We start from the raw sequence: 17,028 nt of genomic DNA, 5'->3' as shown, positions 1-17,028 counted from the left end.
GAGACTAGAGAGAGCCACTGACAAGTCTGGGCTTTAGCAGGAAGAAGTGATATGAAAGAAATGTGAGCTTTTGCAACTAGTTATCAAATGTTACTAAAACTGCAATCGTGGAAATTACCATAAGAAACTGTAATTTAATTATAAAACATAACAATGGATTACAATTACTTAAACTTTTTAATTAAATTAGTAATCTAGTTCCATGTAATTAGTTATTTCCCAACACTGAACATACATATACTCATCTACGAATGAAGTGGAACAACGTGGTCCTTGAGCTCCAAAGTTTGCCTAGCACTGATGCAGAGCCAAGTCAGTGATTGATCCAACTTGAAATCCAGGAGCGGACAAGAAAAGCAGTGCGGCTCTTCGCTGCTCTTGTCTTCCCTTCCACGAGCACTCGCCTGCTCTGCGCGCTCGTCGCTTGTTTGTCTTGCCCGGAAGGAGGCTGATTCCAACCAGCTGTTTCCCGCCTCTCGCGGCTCAGCTCCGCGCACGCACGCACACAACCACACGGTGGGCGGAGGCATCACACGTACACACAAACACGTAGTAGGCGGAGAAAGATGCCACACGCGCACACACACGCACACGCGTTGGAGGGAACCCCATCAGCTGTGTACAGCTACAACTTTTGTTTTTTCTCAACCCCTTTCTTCACTTCACCGCACGTCTGCGCGTGAGTGACTGCTAGAATATACTACAGCAACGGTGCGTTTCACGGAACATTTATTATTTTTATTTTATTTTTTTTAGGTGGGAGGGAGAGAAGGGCAAAACACGCGTTTCAAGGGGTGGCTTTGAAAGCATGGAATATTTCATGATGCCGACAGAGAAGATACCAAACCTCCAGCAGTTCAAGAAGACGGAGAAGGATGTTATCGGGGGACTGTGCAGGTATGTTCCGAAGCACGTCGTGGATGTGGCGGTGCGCTGCGGTCTTGACTTCACGTAACGTAGCGCGCTAGCCGTTAGCTGCTAGCATGCGATAGTTTGGCAGCAAGGAGGCACAAAGTGGCGGATTACCACCTGAGCTGCGGCGCTACCGTGAGAGCGGGCGCTAAACGTAGTAGTCCGTGTCATGTCATTCGTCTGCGCGACGGCAAAGCTTCGCCCTGCGAGACACGTTAAGGGGGCATTCGCTCCCCAAATATGTCAATCAACCACATGAAATCGATACATCGCAGTTCCAGTCGAGCACGTGGTGCTTAACGTGTTCGCCAACGTCTCGCTATTTTCAGCCAAACCCGATTAATAAAAGATGCATTTTGTTTTACAACATAATACTGTTAACATTTGGCGTTTGAGCTCCGTGTAGACGTTCGGAACATGAAAGCTCGCTTTGTGGCTTTTAAGTTTATGTGGCCGCGGCTGTGCTGCTAACTCGCCAAGCTAACACAGCGTGACAATTTCCTAACCGCGCTCACTTGTTTTTCTGGTTTGGGAGCCTTAACTGGGCTTCGTCGTGCAACCCGCGCGGCCGTTATTGGCTCTTGTTTTATATTTTCTTGACGGGCAACGTTCAGTTAGCTCTTCGGTAACGGTAGAAAAAGCATTGTTCTCAGCGGTGCCCGGGGGGCCTTCTGCTGCCTGCCTACCGCCGCTGCTGCTGTGCTCGGCGTGGACTGGAGGAGAGGAGTCACATTTCACTGTGCTTCTACCAGCTGGCCGACGCGCCCTCCGGCGGCCATGTTGTAGGTGCACAGCTTCTGGCGGCCACAACACAACACGAGACGACAACAGCTGAGCTCGTTTCGAACTTCGCCGAAGCGCTACGGCTTTAAAAAATAACAGGCAGTCAGACGGAGCGTTGGCGTATAGAATAACGGTATATTCGTGGTATAGCTGTACGAATCAACACATAATTTGGTACAACTGATAATAGTAGCTCAAGAGACACCCGATAACACTTCATTAGGTACAGCTGGACAGGTGCGGGGCGGCATTTTTGACCGACAGCACATTGTAAAGTAAGCGTGTCACAATGATGCTAATAACTTCCTGTTCTGTTTCATGCGTCCTCTTTCGCTTTGCAACCTATAGCACAAAGCTGAAATTTCAGCTATTTATTTTCAGGATGGGCCAAAATTAGGTGTAATCATTTTTTTTCAAATTAGCCAGGCGAAGAAAGGAAGAGAGAAGGATGGTATAAAAGGAACAATATTATGACTTTACCAGTACACTGACAGCACCACAAATTTTGTATGCATCATTTTGAATAAAAAGCTAACTCCTAAGTTACAGCCAAACCGCCCCCCAGTGGTGTTGACCTCCACTGTTTTAACATGCTTATTAAATAATAGCATCCTTTGATTCTTATGCATGCAGCCCTGTTGGAAAAAGTTACTGCCCCCCCCCCCCCCCCCCCCCCCATGACATCCAATAAAAGACATAAAAAATAGTGCCTTTACAAAGAATGACAGAACTGAACAGACAGGGATAGTAAATTTGCAGTGACAAAAACTGCACTGCATTGTCAAGAATTTCCACTCATGTATGATGTACCTCCATAATAAACAAACACAATACACAAACGTTCAATTAGGGCCTCTGACAGCGCCATTAAAACTGAAGCAATATCTTTGCGATTGATGTCTGGGGTGGTTTATTTTTTTTTTTGGTTTCCAAATCCTGTAAAATTAATGCATTTCACAATTTTTTCAAAATTTAGTTTTTTCTTGCCAGTGTTGCTGGGTGGGAGTGAATTTCACCATCAATCATGGGATTGGACAGGTGGGTGAGTGGGAACTATGAAAACAAAGTCACCGGGAATGGACGGGAGTGGAAACCATGATGGCGGGAGTTGATGGGAGTGGAAACCATGATAGGAGTGAAACCATAATGCAGTTATATTTTATTTGCATTCAAATCTATCTTAACATTTCCCCCCAGCATTGAGATAAACTAAGGGACTAATACGGCTTTTGTTAATACACCATTCCGTTAATTCCTTATATTTATTATTATATGTACTATTTTATACCGAGGAAGAAAAACTGAGCAGCATTGGTGCGGTGGGGGCATGGTAGTGGGATTCTGTAAAATGTTGGCTCTGGATTGGGAATCGATCTCTTTGGGAGTGAGATTTTTTTCAAAAATTTGGGATTGGGCAGGAATTTTTTTAAAACACTCAGGATTGGGCGAGATTTTTTTAAAACACGCGTGAGTGGGAGCGATCTCTGTGGGAGTGGGAGGGAGTCAACTACTCCCATGTCAGCCGCCAGTCTAAATGTATGGTTTTCCCAGCCATAAAGTTTCTATCCTATTTAAAGCCACACAAGCTAGTTGCTGTTGACCTTGCATGTTTTACAAACATCTCAAATCAGGTTCTACTGGTTTGTTTCCTGAGGTTACTCGTCCTCTCTGCGTCTTTATTTCATTTTAATGGTTAACATGTTCAACAACAACCTTCATGGTGAGGTGGGTTATAAAACTAGAGTTAATTTAAACTCTGTGACCCTGAGACAGTTAGGGCGAAGGAATGTGAAGAGGTCAAGATTAAGTCCTAGTAAAGTTTGGCCAAGGCTTCTCCTATTTTTAGTGTCTGTCTGGTCCAGTATTATATTTTACTGTGGCTGTATTTTCTTCCAACATGGACGCTTTATGTGAAAGTGTTGAGTCAGTGGCACATCCTGTCAGCCGAAGTATTTTATGTCCCACTTTTGAGCATTTACATTTCCTGTGATGGTACTACAAGCAGCTTCTACTAGTCTCATAAAAAAAATAAATGATTACCTTTTGTCTTGTGACTGTTGTTTAGCCTGGCCAACATCCCCTTTAGTCCAGAGACGGCCCAGGACCAGGAGAGGCGAATCCGACGCGAAATCGCCAACAGCAACGAGCGGAGACGCATGCAGAGCATCAATGCGGGCTTCCAATCCCTTAAAACCCTCCTGCCTCACACAGATGGGGAGAAACTCAGCAAGGTATATGGTCAAAGAATTGAACCCCCGTTTATCCCAGAGATGTGTTCCAGGCCTACCCGCAATAGGTGAAAAGCTGTAATATGAAGAGACCATAAACCTTTTTTGTTTTACCCTTCCTGCATGCTTAAAAACCTTTGATGCTTATCAAAAACACTTTATTGGGAGACAATTCTGTAGAATGGGTCTACCTCCATCGTTTAGGTACCGTACTAATATAGCTGGTAGCAAAAGCGTGCCAAAACGTGTTATGTTATGGAATGGATCAGTTGGCAGAAATACTAGACCTTTGAAAATGCAACAAGAATGTGTACGTGTCTGATCTGTTCTGTTTGATGGAAACAGGGCTTTTATTCAGTTTTGCATCTCTCTGTAGGCAGCCATCTTGCAACAGACAGCAGATTACATCTTCACCCTAGAGCAGGAAAAGACACAGCTTCTTTCACAGAACAACCAGCTCAAACGCTTCATACAGGTATACCTAAGTGATGTTATATCAGCTTGACAGCGTCTCTCAAACATGTAACGTTTGTGTTCTTGTTTGAAGAATACAGTGCCGTGAAACAGTATCGGCCCTCTGCTCAAATTCTTATATTTTTGCACTTTCCCCACTTTGTTTAAGATCATCAAACACATGTAAATAGCAGACATATAACCAGAGTGAACTTAAAATTCTATTTTTAAATGGTGATTTCATTTATTAAGAAAAAAAAACATTCAAAGCTACCTGGCCCTTTGTGGAACAAGTCATGACCCCCCCTTGATAAATCATCAATTAATTGTGGCGAATCAAAATTTGTGGTTAATTGTCACTGATCACAACACGCCCAAGCTTGATTACCTCCAAATCCGTTCAATCAAGAAATCACTTAAACATCTGAATGAATACAGAGACTTTTGGGAGAATATTATATGGACTGACGAGATGAAAGCTTAGCTTTTTGGAAGGAGTGTGTCTCATCACATCTGGCGTAAATGTAGCACAGCATTTCAGAAAAAGATCATACCTATAGTCAAACATGGTGGTGGTAGTGTGATGGTCTTGGGCTGCTTGCTCCTTCAGGACCTGGACAACTTGCTGTGATTGATGGAACCATAAATTCTGCTCTTTAACATAAAATAGAATGTTCAGCTCAGCCATCAGCCTGTGACCTCAAGCTGAAGCACACTTGTGTTCTACAGCAATATAATGATCCAAAACACACCAGCAAGTTAACTTGTGAATGGCTTAAAAATAAAAATTAGGTTTTGGAGTAGCCGAGTCATAGTCCAGACTTGAATCCGATTGAAATGTAGTGGCATGACCTTAAAAAAAAACCTCAATTTAAAAAGTGCATTTTAAGTTCACTTGGGTTATCAGAATCATCTTTATTTGCCAAGTATGTCCAAAAAAACGCACAAGGAATTTGTCTCTGGTGGTTGTAGCCGCTCTAGTACGACAACAGACAGTCAATTGACAGAGAACACTTTTGAGACATAAAGACATTGAGAAAAACAGTAATAAAATAAAAGGTTGCTAGTTATCTGGCAATTGTTTTTATTTTATTTTATTAATTTTTTTGGACAATTGTGCCAAAAGATGCAGAGTCCTCTAGCACTTAGAGCAGTTCGAATAACTAATCTCGCAATAGTCCGGTGCAATGACCATTGTGCAAAGGGCGCTGAGACTTCAAGGAGTGTATGCAGTTTAAAGTTAGTAGTAGTGCGATAATGTGGGACAATGTTGATTGTGCAAATGTTGCAGATACTCCTCAGTCAGTGTGGGGCAGATGCTACTCTGGCATGAGTGGCCAGTATTGGTCAACAGCAGATATGCAAATAGTGCAGCGTGTCGAGACTACTACAGTGAGTGCACGAGTAGTATATAATTGGCCCAACAGAAATGTGACAACAAACTCAGACAAAAGACATTGGCAGCATGTTGCAATGGAATTGTAAGTTAGCTGTTTAAGAAGTTGATTGCAAGAGGGAAGAAGCTGTTGGAATGTCTGCTAGTTCTAGTTTGCATTGATCGGTAGCGCCTACCTGAGGGACCGGGCCCGATGTGGAGGGTCCGAGAGGATTTTCCACATTCTTGTCTTAGTTCTGGCAGCGTGCAAGTCCTCAAGGGTGGGTAGGGGTGTACCGACAATCCTTTCAGCAGTTTTGATTGTCCGTTGCAGTCGGAGTTTGTCCTTTGACTGATTCAATGACCGCTGTGTAGAACTGCCTCAGCAGCTCCTGTGGAAGGCTGTGCTTTCTCAGAAGCCGCAGGAAGTACATCCACTGCTGGGCCTTTTTTGAAACAGTTGTAGTTTTTTTGTTTTTTCCTTAATAAATGAAATCACCATTTAAAAACAGCATTGTAGTTTCACTTGGCTGATATGTCTATTTACATTTGTTTAATGATCTTAAACATTAAAGTGAGGAAACTATGCAAAAATAGAAGAATTTGCAAAGGGGGTCAATATTTTTTCACGGCACTGTATATACCTTGTTGCTTTAAGTTAGTATAAGGTGTGTGACTGTTGTCTCGCCCTGGCCCCACAACGTCACCATAGGAGTTCAGTGGTTCTTCGCCAAAGAGGAGGCGAGCAGAGGAGAAGGATGAAGGCATTGGATCTCCTGACACTCTAGATGAGGAGAAGGTGGAGGAACTGAGGCGGGAAATGCTCGAGTTGCGCCAGCAGCTGGACCGGGAACGCTCTGCTCGCATACAGCTGGAGGAGCAGGTAAATATACACACTGAACATAGTCCAATGTGTATATATATCAGTCCAATGAAAAAAACTATTTGAAAAATATTTAGGCGCGCCTTTAATTACACCATTGCTGTCACGTAATTACATCGTAGTGAATCGTCAGCTGGTTTACAATTGGTAATCAATATTGAACAAATAAATTATCAAATTGTTTTAAGCAGAATATAGTTTACATATATAATAGAAACAAAACACTTTGTCCATCCATGTTGTGATGTGTTGCTCTACTTATATTAAAGATAGTTAGTTGTGCACCACAACTCATGAATTTGTCTTGTGATGAAAATCAAACTATGCCACAGAAACAGAAAATTGTTTTTCTGTGTCGGCATCATGCATTCAAAAATCACTATATAATGGAAAACACACTTGGTGTACTAAATTGTGGATCGGGAGTGATTTGGAAAATAGACATTTAGATTTGTTTTTGTCAATTCGTATTGTCTATATTTAATAACCGACATCTTTTCCATGTACAATGGGTTTAGTTCGAAGTTGAGCCACCACCTAGCACAGGGCAGGCACGGTCAAAACACTATGGGTTGTTTGTGTGTTTGGATGCAGGTACGCTCTCTGGACACCCAGGGGCACCCAGATCATCTCAAGGTGATCACCCAGCAGGTGGAGGAGGAGCATGCACAGTTCCAGAGCCAGACGTTGTTACGGCTGCAGCAGATCCAAGCTGCAGACAGACCACCTCACAGTCCGAAGGTTGGTCTCTCCCACACACATTCATACATAAGTCAAGTCCACCTGTATACCACTTGACTTAAGTGATGGAAAAATACAAATAATTTTATTAAGTATCACACATTATTCAAATTCTGAATACATTATTGTTGTGGATTTACATTGTTGAAGTGACCCGTTGTGTTTGCCTTCAATGTAACAAAGGTGATTTGTATGCGTCTCCAGGTGATGGCCTCTCCAACTCCCCTCGCATCAACCCACCACCCGACAGTCATCGTGCCAGCGCCAACACTAATCCAGCAACCCCATCACCATGTCACCGTGGTAACCATGAGCTCGTCTGTCCACAACAGCACTGTGTCCACGTCAAGACAAAACCTGGACACCATTGTGCAGGTATGTCCTTTGCATGGTTTAGATTGTACACAATACATACACAATCGATCGGCATTTAATACACGAGCTGTATCAAAATCTTCTGTCTTAAAAAAAAAAACAATAATTCAGTTTCGTGTCAAAGAGGTTTTAATTTATAATGTAATTGCTGTTGTAATTTGTAGCGGTATATAACGGTGCTGCATCATAGGTACAGTATGCAGCACAGGTGACTCGACTCAAGAGCCATATCTGGCTGGCCCACCGGAGCAAATCATCTGCGACCACGTCATATTTCTTGCTCAAATTTGTGCCAAGATTACAAAGTGTCTTATCTTTTATTAACATTGTGCTGTACACGCTATTTTCTGTGACTTCTAGTTGCCAAACTATCCTTCACTTTGTTTTGTATTTGTAATAATATGATGATGTGGTTTGATTATACATTTACAATATAGTTTCACAATCATAACGGCCCTCTAATGGAAACCACAACTACAATGTGGACTGTGACAAAGGGTTTGATACCCCTGGTGTACAATATTATACTGTAACCAAGTATTCGAAACAGTATAATAACTACAACCACAATAATCATATTGTAAAATCAAGCGAAACTGACCATTATTATCTTTGTAAAGACAATTATTTTAATACAGCTCTTGTATTGAATCTCATTCGATTGTGGAAGTGCACCTTACATTGTGGCCAGCGAGTCTAATTTCAAGCTGTTTCTGGCTTATTTGAATATTTGCTGCATCATCCATTTATTCCTCTTAGGCAATTCCATCACATCGAGCGCACTCAGGAGAGGAGAGCGAGCGCAGAGGAGGAGCAGAGACGGGCTGTCATTGTAAGCCCCACCCACGTCGCTATGGACACCGCCTGCTCGGACACAGACACAGATACGGAGGGAGAGGACTGTTCAATGAACTGATCGTGCCGTGAACTCAAACACCATCTCACTGTAAGATTCCATCCAGAAGCTTGACTACTTAAAAAAAAATCTCTCCAGGCGCCGACTTCCTGTAGTGAAGCGCTTCTCTTTTGTCGCTCTCATAGTGTAAATTGTCCGACTGAAAACTAGGAGTGGTCAGCGTGCAGAGGAGGCCTGAGTGGGGCTTCTTGAGGCTGCTGCTTATCAGTCCGTCCTCCCAGTTGTTTTTCCATTGCCAGGCGCTGACGATATTATTTGTGCTGCAAATTGACATTTTTACTATAATAGTGAATTGAATGTAACATGATAAGCAGCAGCTTGCAACTTTCTGATTAAGAACAGGGAACTTAAGCGTTGCAATTATTTTCTTCTCCGTCTTGTTTTTCTAAATAAGACTGGTCACACATACTTAATTTCAGGATTGATACTAAATGAAAATGTCAGATTTTACTTGAATAAATATAGTTACAATATCAGCTTAAGCCCTTAAAATAGATATTGAAGAATATAAGCTATTGAACAATTGACAGTCTGTTTTTGGAAATATACCCTGTCAGGGTTACACAACTGCTTTTTTGTGAGATTAATTTAAAAATTGGATGCTTATTAGGTTTGAAAATTAACAGGTCGTCTTGAGATCCAAGATTTGAGCCACCCAAAGTGCACCTGCTGACTTAAGGCGAGAACTAAATGTTGGTTCACCAGTGTTCTGGTAACGTCTGGTATCCTTTCTCAATCAACTTGACTGATTTCAACAGTCTCTTTTTTAATGAAAACTGAAAATGTGATGTAATCTCAAAACACATTAGTCTGCATGATGATTTCATGTTTTCCACCAAAGACTTTCAGTCACAATTTCTGATTTTGGTTTGTTGTTTTCAGTGACTATGCACTTGAATGTTTGCTATTTATGCAATTGCATTTTCAATCCATTTGAACATGAGGTGAAGATTTCGATGCACCACTAATAGGTGTGTACGTCACACATACAGTACACTTGTGACGCGCTTGTATCAAAGAATATCATTATTGTTCTTACGAGGTGCTGTTTGCCAACATGGTGCTCTGCTGACTGGCACTAAGCTGAACAATTTCAAACATGGCAAAAGTAATTTCCACATAATGGAATTAGTTTTGTTTGCTTGTGCTGGAAAATAAATTAAGGGTCAAATGTTGTAAAATACACCATGATCAGTCATGATCAAAATTTAAAAAACACAATAGTCCAAAATTAGCACTGGCCAAATCTCAGAATCGCCTCATGTTGTGACGCTCATCTTGTCTGGATGTTTTAAACTGGAACTCTGTTTCTATTTCCAAACACAATTTACTGTAAACATTCCATGTTTGGGGTTGTCCTTTCATCTCGCCATTTCTGTTGCAGACTGAATGCATGTTACTAAAGTGTTGTGTATTGTGTAACACAGGCATTTTCGTTTTGTTTTGACAAACGAACGTGAAAAGGGTTTAGTATGTATGTGTGGATGTTGTCGCTCACAATCTGACATCCGTGTTCCATCTGGTTAGCTAGTTTGTTCCATGCAATGTGAGGAGTAAAGGGGGTTGTTGATAGTGTCAAGGAAGGATTGGTGGAATTATGTCAAATGTGAGGCTGCAGCCTAAAGTCAAACTGGACTTTCAGTGGGTGGAACTCAGAGGAACACTTTTCACTAATAAGGTCTGTACAGTACATAGAATTTCAGCACTGATGGCTTTCAGTGAATTTTGAGCTATTTGGTTTAAAGCACTTGCTGTCCTCTACTGCCTGAGGCCATGATGAGGAAGTTCCTTTGTTTTTTTTTTTGTTTTTTGTTTTTTTAAATTACGCTCTTTACTATGTCACCATTTTTGTTCAATGTGATCTGATTTTCCATCCATCCATTTTCCGAACTGCTTTTCTCTCTCTATTTTAAATGTTTTGGTGTTGTATATTTTTGTCTCTTTTTTTAGTCCATGTCAATGAGAAGCTGTTATATTTTTGTTTAAAAAAATTGGGTAAAGTCCTTTGTAAAGAATAAAAAATAAAATTTGTACTTTTCTATGACAACATGCTTGATTATTTATTGTACATCGTCCAGCAGCAGAGGATAATGAGACTAATAGGGCTTAATCTGAATTCTATTAAATTTCTGCAGGCTGACCAGAAGAGGGACATTGTTCAACTTTCACTGTCACCTTCATTGATCCACTTGATCAGTCTGCAAGTATACAGAACAATCGTTGATCTTCTTCACCTGCTGGGCACTCAGAGTCTCTGAGCACATGGGACACACCGTCTCAGTCTCCAGTAACCTGAAATCATCAGAAGAGTCCCCTTTTAACCATTCATTCATTCAAAGCTCTATCTGTCAATCAATATAGTAAAGGGCTGTCGGACATTGTCATTTATTAGCGTCACTTGTCACCGTTAGACACCACTCAGTCCCAGCATGCTTAAATCATCACGCGTCTGGATTGTTTTCATTTACAATTGAACTGTACTTAGGCAGTGATTCTACCACACTTTTGAGAGTCATTGATTATTTATACTAAAAATGATAGACTTCCAAATAACAGCATGTGTGTTGTGTAACTTACAGGATGAACTGCGAGTAGAGTGCAGGAAATTCACAATGAGGACACAAAGACCAGTCCTCTTTCAGCATATGACGACCCTATCAATTTGGTGATAAAGCAGGCAAAAGACATCGAGGTGTGATTTTTGGGGAGGAAACTTAAATGTTCAGTCAGTCCATTGAGTGATAGGGCACACTCACTGTGGCGATGCAATAGGGCAGGTTGTTCTTGCAGGAGATGCACAGCAGTTCGTTCTGTGGAAGCTGGAAGCCACAGTAAGGACACGGGGTAGTTTCCTCTTCCAACTCCGTCGCATCTGGACGCCTAACAGAATTAAAAGGCATGTCATGATAAATGACCACATGATGTACAGTGCTGTGAAAAAGTATTGGCCCCCTTCTCAAATTCTTGAATTGTTGCATAGTTTCCCCACTTTAATTTTTAAGATCATCAAACAAATGTAAATAGACATCAGTTTTTAAATGGTGATTTCATTTATTAAGGAAAAAACTTAAAAATTGCCTGGCCCTGTGTGTAAAAGTAATTAACCCCCTTGTTTCAGAACAGTCGAGTAATAAGGTAATTGACATCTACTGTACCTGTCTGGAAAGGGTTACAAAAGCCATTTTTAAAGCTTTCCGATTCCAGCGAACCATAAGGAGAGCCTTTTCCTCACATGGGGGAAAACATGGAACAGTGGTGAACCTTCCTAGGAGTGACCAGCCTACAAAGATTACTCAATGACTCATCCAAGAGGCCACAAAGGAACTGAGGGCAACTTGTAAAGAACTGCAGGCCTCCCTTGCCTTGGTAAAGGTCAGTGTTCATGACAGACCAATAAGGAAGAGACTGGGCAAAAATGGCCTCCATGGCAGAGTTCAAGGCGAAAACCATTGCTGACCAAAAAGAACAAGGCTTGAGAAGAAGAAGAAGGCTTGTCTCACTTTTGCAAAAAAACACCTGAATGAATGCCAAGAATTTTGGGAGAATATTATATGGACTGGCGAGATGAAAGTTGAACTTTTTGAAAGGTGTGTATCTCGTTACAGCTGGCGTAAATGTAGCACAGCATTTCAGAAAAAGAACATCATACCAACAGTCAAACATGGAGGCGCTAGTGTGATGGTCTTTGCTCCTTCAGGACCTTTACAACTTACTGTGATTGTTGGAATCATGAATTGTGCTCTTTAACTGAAAATCCTGAAGGAGAACATTCAGCTCAGCCATTAGTCTGTGACCTCAAGCTGAAGCACACTTGGGTTCTGCAGCAGGATAATAATCCAAAGCACACCAGCAAGTCAACTTCTAAATGGCTTTTAAAAAATGAAGGTTTGGAGTGGCCTAGTCAAAGTCCAAACTTGAATCCGATTGAAATGCAGTGGCATGACCTTAAAAAGGCCATTCATGCTCAAAAACCCTCCATTTTTGCTGAATTCAAACAATTCTGCAAGGAACCATGGGCCAAAATATCTCCACAGAGATGTGAAAGACTCATTACCAGTTATAGTAAACGCTTGATTTCAGTTGTTGCGCCTGAGGATGGCCCAACCAGTTATTAGGTTTAGGGGGCCATGACTTTTTGTGCACAGGGCCAGCTAAATTAGATTTTTTCCCCCCTTAATAAATGAAATCACCAGTTAAAAACAGCATTTTAAGTTCACTTTGGTTGTATTTGTCTGATATTTATATCTGATGATCTTAAAGTGGGGAAACTATGCGAAAATAAAATAATTTGAGAAAGGGGCAATATTTTTCAGAGCATTGCATCTCACTGAACCTTTGGATTTGGGCCAGATGAGGTCAAAATAGAAGGTTAAAATGCATGTTAACTATGTAAAATAGTTTATTTTGATAGTAAAATAATAACCCACTAATTTTAAAGGTTATTATTTATAAATGAATAAATAATGATAATAATAATAATAAATATAAATCAGTTAACCACTTTTTTATATTAAGGAATAAAAAATTAAAATGAATAAAGTCAATAATCAACTAATTTTAGGGGTGGGGGCTAAATTAATGCAACAAATATCATAGGACTGATATTGTAAATACTTTGTGTGCTGGGTTATAAAACTGACTGGGGTATGTCACCCTTGAGTTAACAGTGTAGTTTCTCTACCTGGTGGGGAAGTTGGTAAATGACAGTTTCAGAGGCCCTTTGATAATCATTTTGGCAACCTTGTGAAGCTATTGCAAATAAAACAGTGACCTATGAGCACACAAATCAGGATGTGCGTGCGTGCACTATGTGAGCTCAGTTCACATATAAGGAGAGTTTGTCATACTGTTCCCTCACCGAACCATAGCCTCAATCTTCTTCCTGTAGTTCTGGTGTATCTCATTTCTGTACTCAGGGCGCATGAGCATGGCGGCAAAGCCAAAAGCGGAGTTCTTCAATCCAGCTCGGTGACATTCAATGACCGCCGATGTAAGAATGGGCACAACATCTGCAGCAGTACAACACACAAGTGAGACCTCGTTAAAAGATTTTTGGGGGGACAAATAGGAAAGCTGCATGGCAGCACTGTGGAACGTGGTTAGAATTAAAGTCATGAGCTCCGGGTTTGAATGTGGGGTATTCCAGTCCAAAAAAGGCATGTTAGGTTCATTGAAGAGTCTAAAATGCCTGTGACTGTGAATATTTGTCTGTATGTGCCCTGTGACTGACTGGCGACCAGTCCAGGGTTTACACTGGCCTCTTGCCCAAAATCAGCTGGAACAGGCTCCAGCTCATCCGTGACCCTAAACAGGATAAGATGTAGAAAATGGATGAATAGCTACATTGTGTGAGGACTCACGTGCAGGAAACTTGCTGATATTTTTGCTGACACGAATGAGCATACGTGCCCCTTTAAGGTGGTCTCTTCTCTTGATATGGATCTGTATAGAAACACATTTTACAAACAGTAAAGCACTCAACTTAGCTTGGCTGAGTTGTATCCATTTAACAGTACAATTCAGCAAATGGTATTGTGCATTAAAATCATATCTATTGTGTCACTGGCAAACATTGATGAACAAAGATACATTATTCCTTGTAAATAAATAATGTTTTGAGCAATAACTTAAAATTGTATAATTTCCCACACCGCACCTGAAGAACGCTCACAGCACACTAATGTGCCCTGCCACACTGGTTGAGAATCACTGCACTATTCATTTCTGACTTTTACGCTTAACTTTTACCCTTAAAGAACAAAGTGAGCAACTCATTTTATTCAACATAAACACTCAGAAATCTGATCAGAAAAATTGTATGTTTTGTATACCGGTAAAAGTGAAATTAAGGACATTATGGTACAGTACCTCAAATTATCTTTCCCCAATGAAATTAATGGAAATGGCATTAATCCATTCCAGCCTCACAACCCAAATAAACAAAATAATTTTTAATGTGTTTTTTAACAAATAGCACTCCATAATATAGTAATTAATATAAAGCAGTAATAAAATAATTAAACAGAATGTAAACAGTTTTTGCATCATGATTTCATCCTTCACTTCAATCGTGTTACTTTCTCCCGAGCAGTGTTGCCACAGTTACCTTAAAAAAGTAACTCAGTTACTTTACTGATTACTTTAGCTTAAAAGTAACTGAGTTACTTTATTGATTACTTGTTTTCAAAAGTAACTAAGTCAGAAAAAAGTAACTTGTTCGTTACTTTCAGCAGCTGCCAAGTGGCAGGAATATCAGTTACCCACAAAACAAAACAAAAACCATTAACTTAACCATACCCATTACTTGGTAATGTATGCCACACAAGTTTCAGAATGATGCCATCAACATGAACCAATAACTTAAATATTAGTGTAGTTGAAGCCACATTAAATGAGCAACTTCGTGCAAACTTGACATACCAACACAGTACTGAAAGTAACTAAATGTAAACAAGCACGCCATTCTCAGTATACTTCTCTAAAGACTCTTAACTGATAGAGAGATAGATGGATGCGGTCTGTGAAGGCAACTGTGTGTGTTGTGTGCGTGCGTTTGTGCGTACGTAAACGTGAAAGTGAGTGGCGGTTTGATATTGGGGGCATACACACACACACTTACACTTACACACACACACACACACACTCACACACAGTTAGAACAGTTAGATGGTAATGAATAGCTGGGCTGCATTTAATTCGAATCACCAGCCACAAATTAATACTTGATGAGACTCAAATGTAACTATTGCTGGTTTGAAGAAGTAACTGTTAGATGGTATTAATTTGCTTGTTACGCAAAATGCCACCATTTTGAGTACGGTAATACCACCATAAAGTTGCCTCGATCAGGTGCTCCTCGCAAGATTTGTGACAGAGTGCAAATAATAATCAAAAGAGTTGTCCAAGAGAGGTTGGTAGGTACTGTTGTCACAAGGAAAAGAGTGAGCATACATTGCCTGTATGCACGTTTACCTCGCAAGACCCCATTGTTGAAGAAAAAAGCATGTCAAAGTTCATTTAAAGTTTGACAAACAACATTTGGACAAGCCAGTTAAATACTGGGAGAATATATTCTGGTCGAATGAGAGCAAAATTTAACTCTTTGGATGTCATAATGCACATCACGTTTGGAGGAGAAATGACACTGCAAATCAACCTAAAAACACCATACCAACAGTGAAGTTCGGAGGTGGGAACATGATGGTGTGGGGCTGCTTTTTAACAAATGGTACTGGTAAACTTCACATTATTGAAGGAAGGATGAATGGGCAAATGTACCGAGACATTCTTGACAAAAATCTGCTGCCATCTAGGAGGAAGATGAAAATGAAACTGTTGGATTTATCTTACCCAACATTATAATGAATAGACACAAAAGGAATGAAGACGCTGGTCTCTTTTTCTCATGAGGAGGGCGCATGGGAGATTGTTCAGGTTACAGCCTCTCAACACGCTCTAAACAATCTCCCCCGTCGCTCCTGCATTTATTTGAAAATAGGGAGGTTTCTAAGTTTACAAGACACAACACACTAAGGGGAGGGTTTCAAGGTGAAAACATGCCACCAAAACCTGCCACGTCCTTCTCGCTGATGATTCCTGCTGAGTCATCTTCTTGAAGGCGAGACATCTTTCTTTCTAAAAATTGTCCATAATACTCATGCAAGCTAAGCAAATAAATGATAACTTCTACAATATATCTAACAGAAACGAAGGTGGACATTTCAGCAAGATAATGGTCCAAAACATACTGCTAAGGAAACTCTTAATTGGTTTCAATGAAAAAAAGCTAGAATGGCCCTGCCAATCACCTAACTTGAATTCAATCACAAATCTATGGGACGAACTGAAACTCAAGGTCCATAAAAGAAGCCCACGGAATGTTCAAGATTTGAAGACTGTTTGTGTGGAGGAATGGGCCAAAATCACACCAGAGCAATGCATGCGACTAGTTTCTCCATACAGGAGGCGTCTTGAAGCTGCCATTGCAAAGAAAAGGTTTTTGGACAAAGTATTAAATAAATACCAGTTGGGGTGTTTCATACTTTTCCCCTGTGTCATTTCACATTATAACACAAAAGTTCATTTCTGAGCTGATTTGTTCTACTTTCTTTGTATGTATGATTACTTGGGTTGTTCCCAAAATCTGGTGAAAATTTCATGTCAATAGCACCTTTGGAAATATATTTAATGAGAAAAATGGTGACGTGTTAAATACGGTAATTATGTCAGCCGCTGTATATGCTTGTGAGTATTGTGATATTGTCTGTCCACATATGTTGCTACACCATTTGTGTTCAAATATCCGTTGCTTCAAGGATTATAACACCGCCACTGTCGATGCTGTTAGCCCATCAATGGTGTT

The 17,028-nt window shown here is 40.7% G+C and overlaps 2 protein-coding genes across 8 annotated transcripts in view; one reads left to right on the top strand and one right to left on the bottom strand.

The window, feature by feature from the left end:
- The first annotated feature begins 528 nt into the window (after positions 1–528).
- On the top strand, positions 529–10,690 carry LOC133403749 (transcription factor AP-4-like). The gene is made up of 9 exons (XM_061678942.1): positions 529–679; positions 757–897; positions 3,761–3,926; positions 4,300–4,398; positions 6,464–6,634; positions 7,229–7,375; positions 7,580–7,744; positions 7,941–7,945; positions 8,510–10,690. Exons 1-9 carry the CDS (start codon positions 567–569, stop codon positions 8,664–8,666), a joined length of 1,164 nt encoding a protein of 387 aa, XP_061534926.1. The 5' UTR covers positions 529–566; the 3' UTR covers positions 8,667–10,690.
- wdr19 (WD repeat domain 19) overlaps positions 4,918–17,028 on the bottom strand; it is a 33,418-nt gene continuing 21,307 nt past the window's right edge. The window contains exons 26-34 of one of the 7 annotated variants that reach the window (XR_009768730.1): positions 14,027–14,108; positions 13,525–13,675; positions 11,423–11,546; positions 11,244–11,320; positions 10,842–10,958; positions 7,516–8,926; positions 6,396–7,432; positions 5,949–6,232; positions 4,918–5,030 (exon numbers count right to left, since the gene is read on the bottom strand). Coding sequence is in view for 3 of the 7 variants with exons in the window: in XM_061678939.1 (XP_061534923.1) it covers positions 10,844–10,958; positions 11,244–11,320; positions 11,423–11,546; positions 13,525–13,675; positions 14,027–14,108 (549 nt within the window). In the remaining 4 variants the exon portion in view is untranslated. Of the gene's footprint in view, positions 5,031–5,948; positions 6,233–6,394; positions 7,433–7,453; positions 8,927–10,005; positions 10,959–11,243; positions 11,321–11,422; positions 11,547–13,524; positions 13,676–14,026; positions 14,109–16,060; positions 16,643–17,028 lie in introns of those variants that run through there. The other 6 variants (XR_009768727.1, XR_009768729.1, XR_009768728.1 and 3 more) reach the window with 6 other exon arrangements.

This window comes from Phycodurus eques, chromosome 6, assembly GCF_024500275.1.
Source record: "Phycodurus eques isolate BA_2022a chromosome 6, UOR_Pequ_1.1, whole genome shotgun sequence".
NCBI classification, from domain to species: Eukaryota; Metazoa; Chordata; class Actinopteri; order Syngnathiformes; family Syngnathidae; genus Phycodurus; species Phycodurus eques.
The sequence above is the reverse complement of the archived record's forward strand: the minus strand, read 5'-3'. Positions and strand labels throughout refer to the sequence as shown.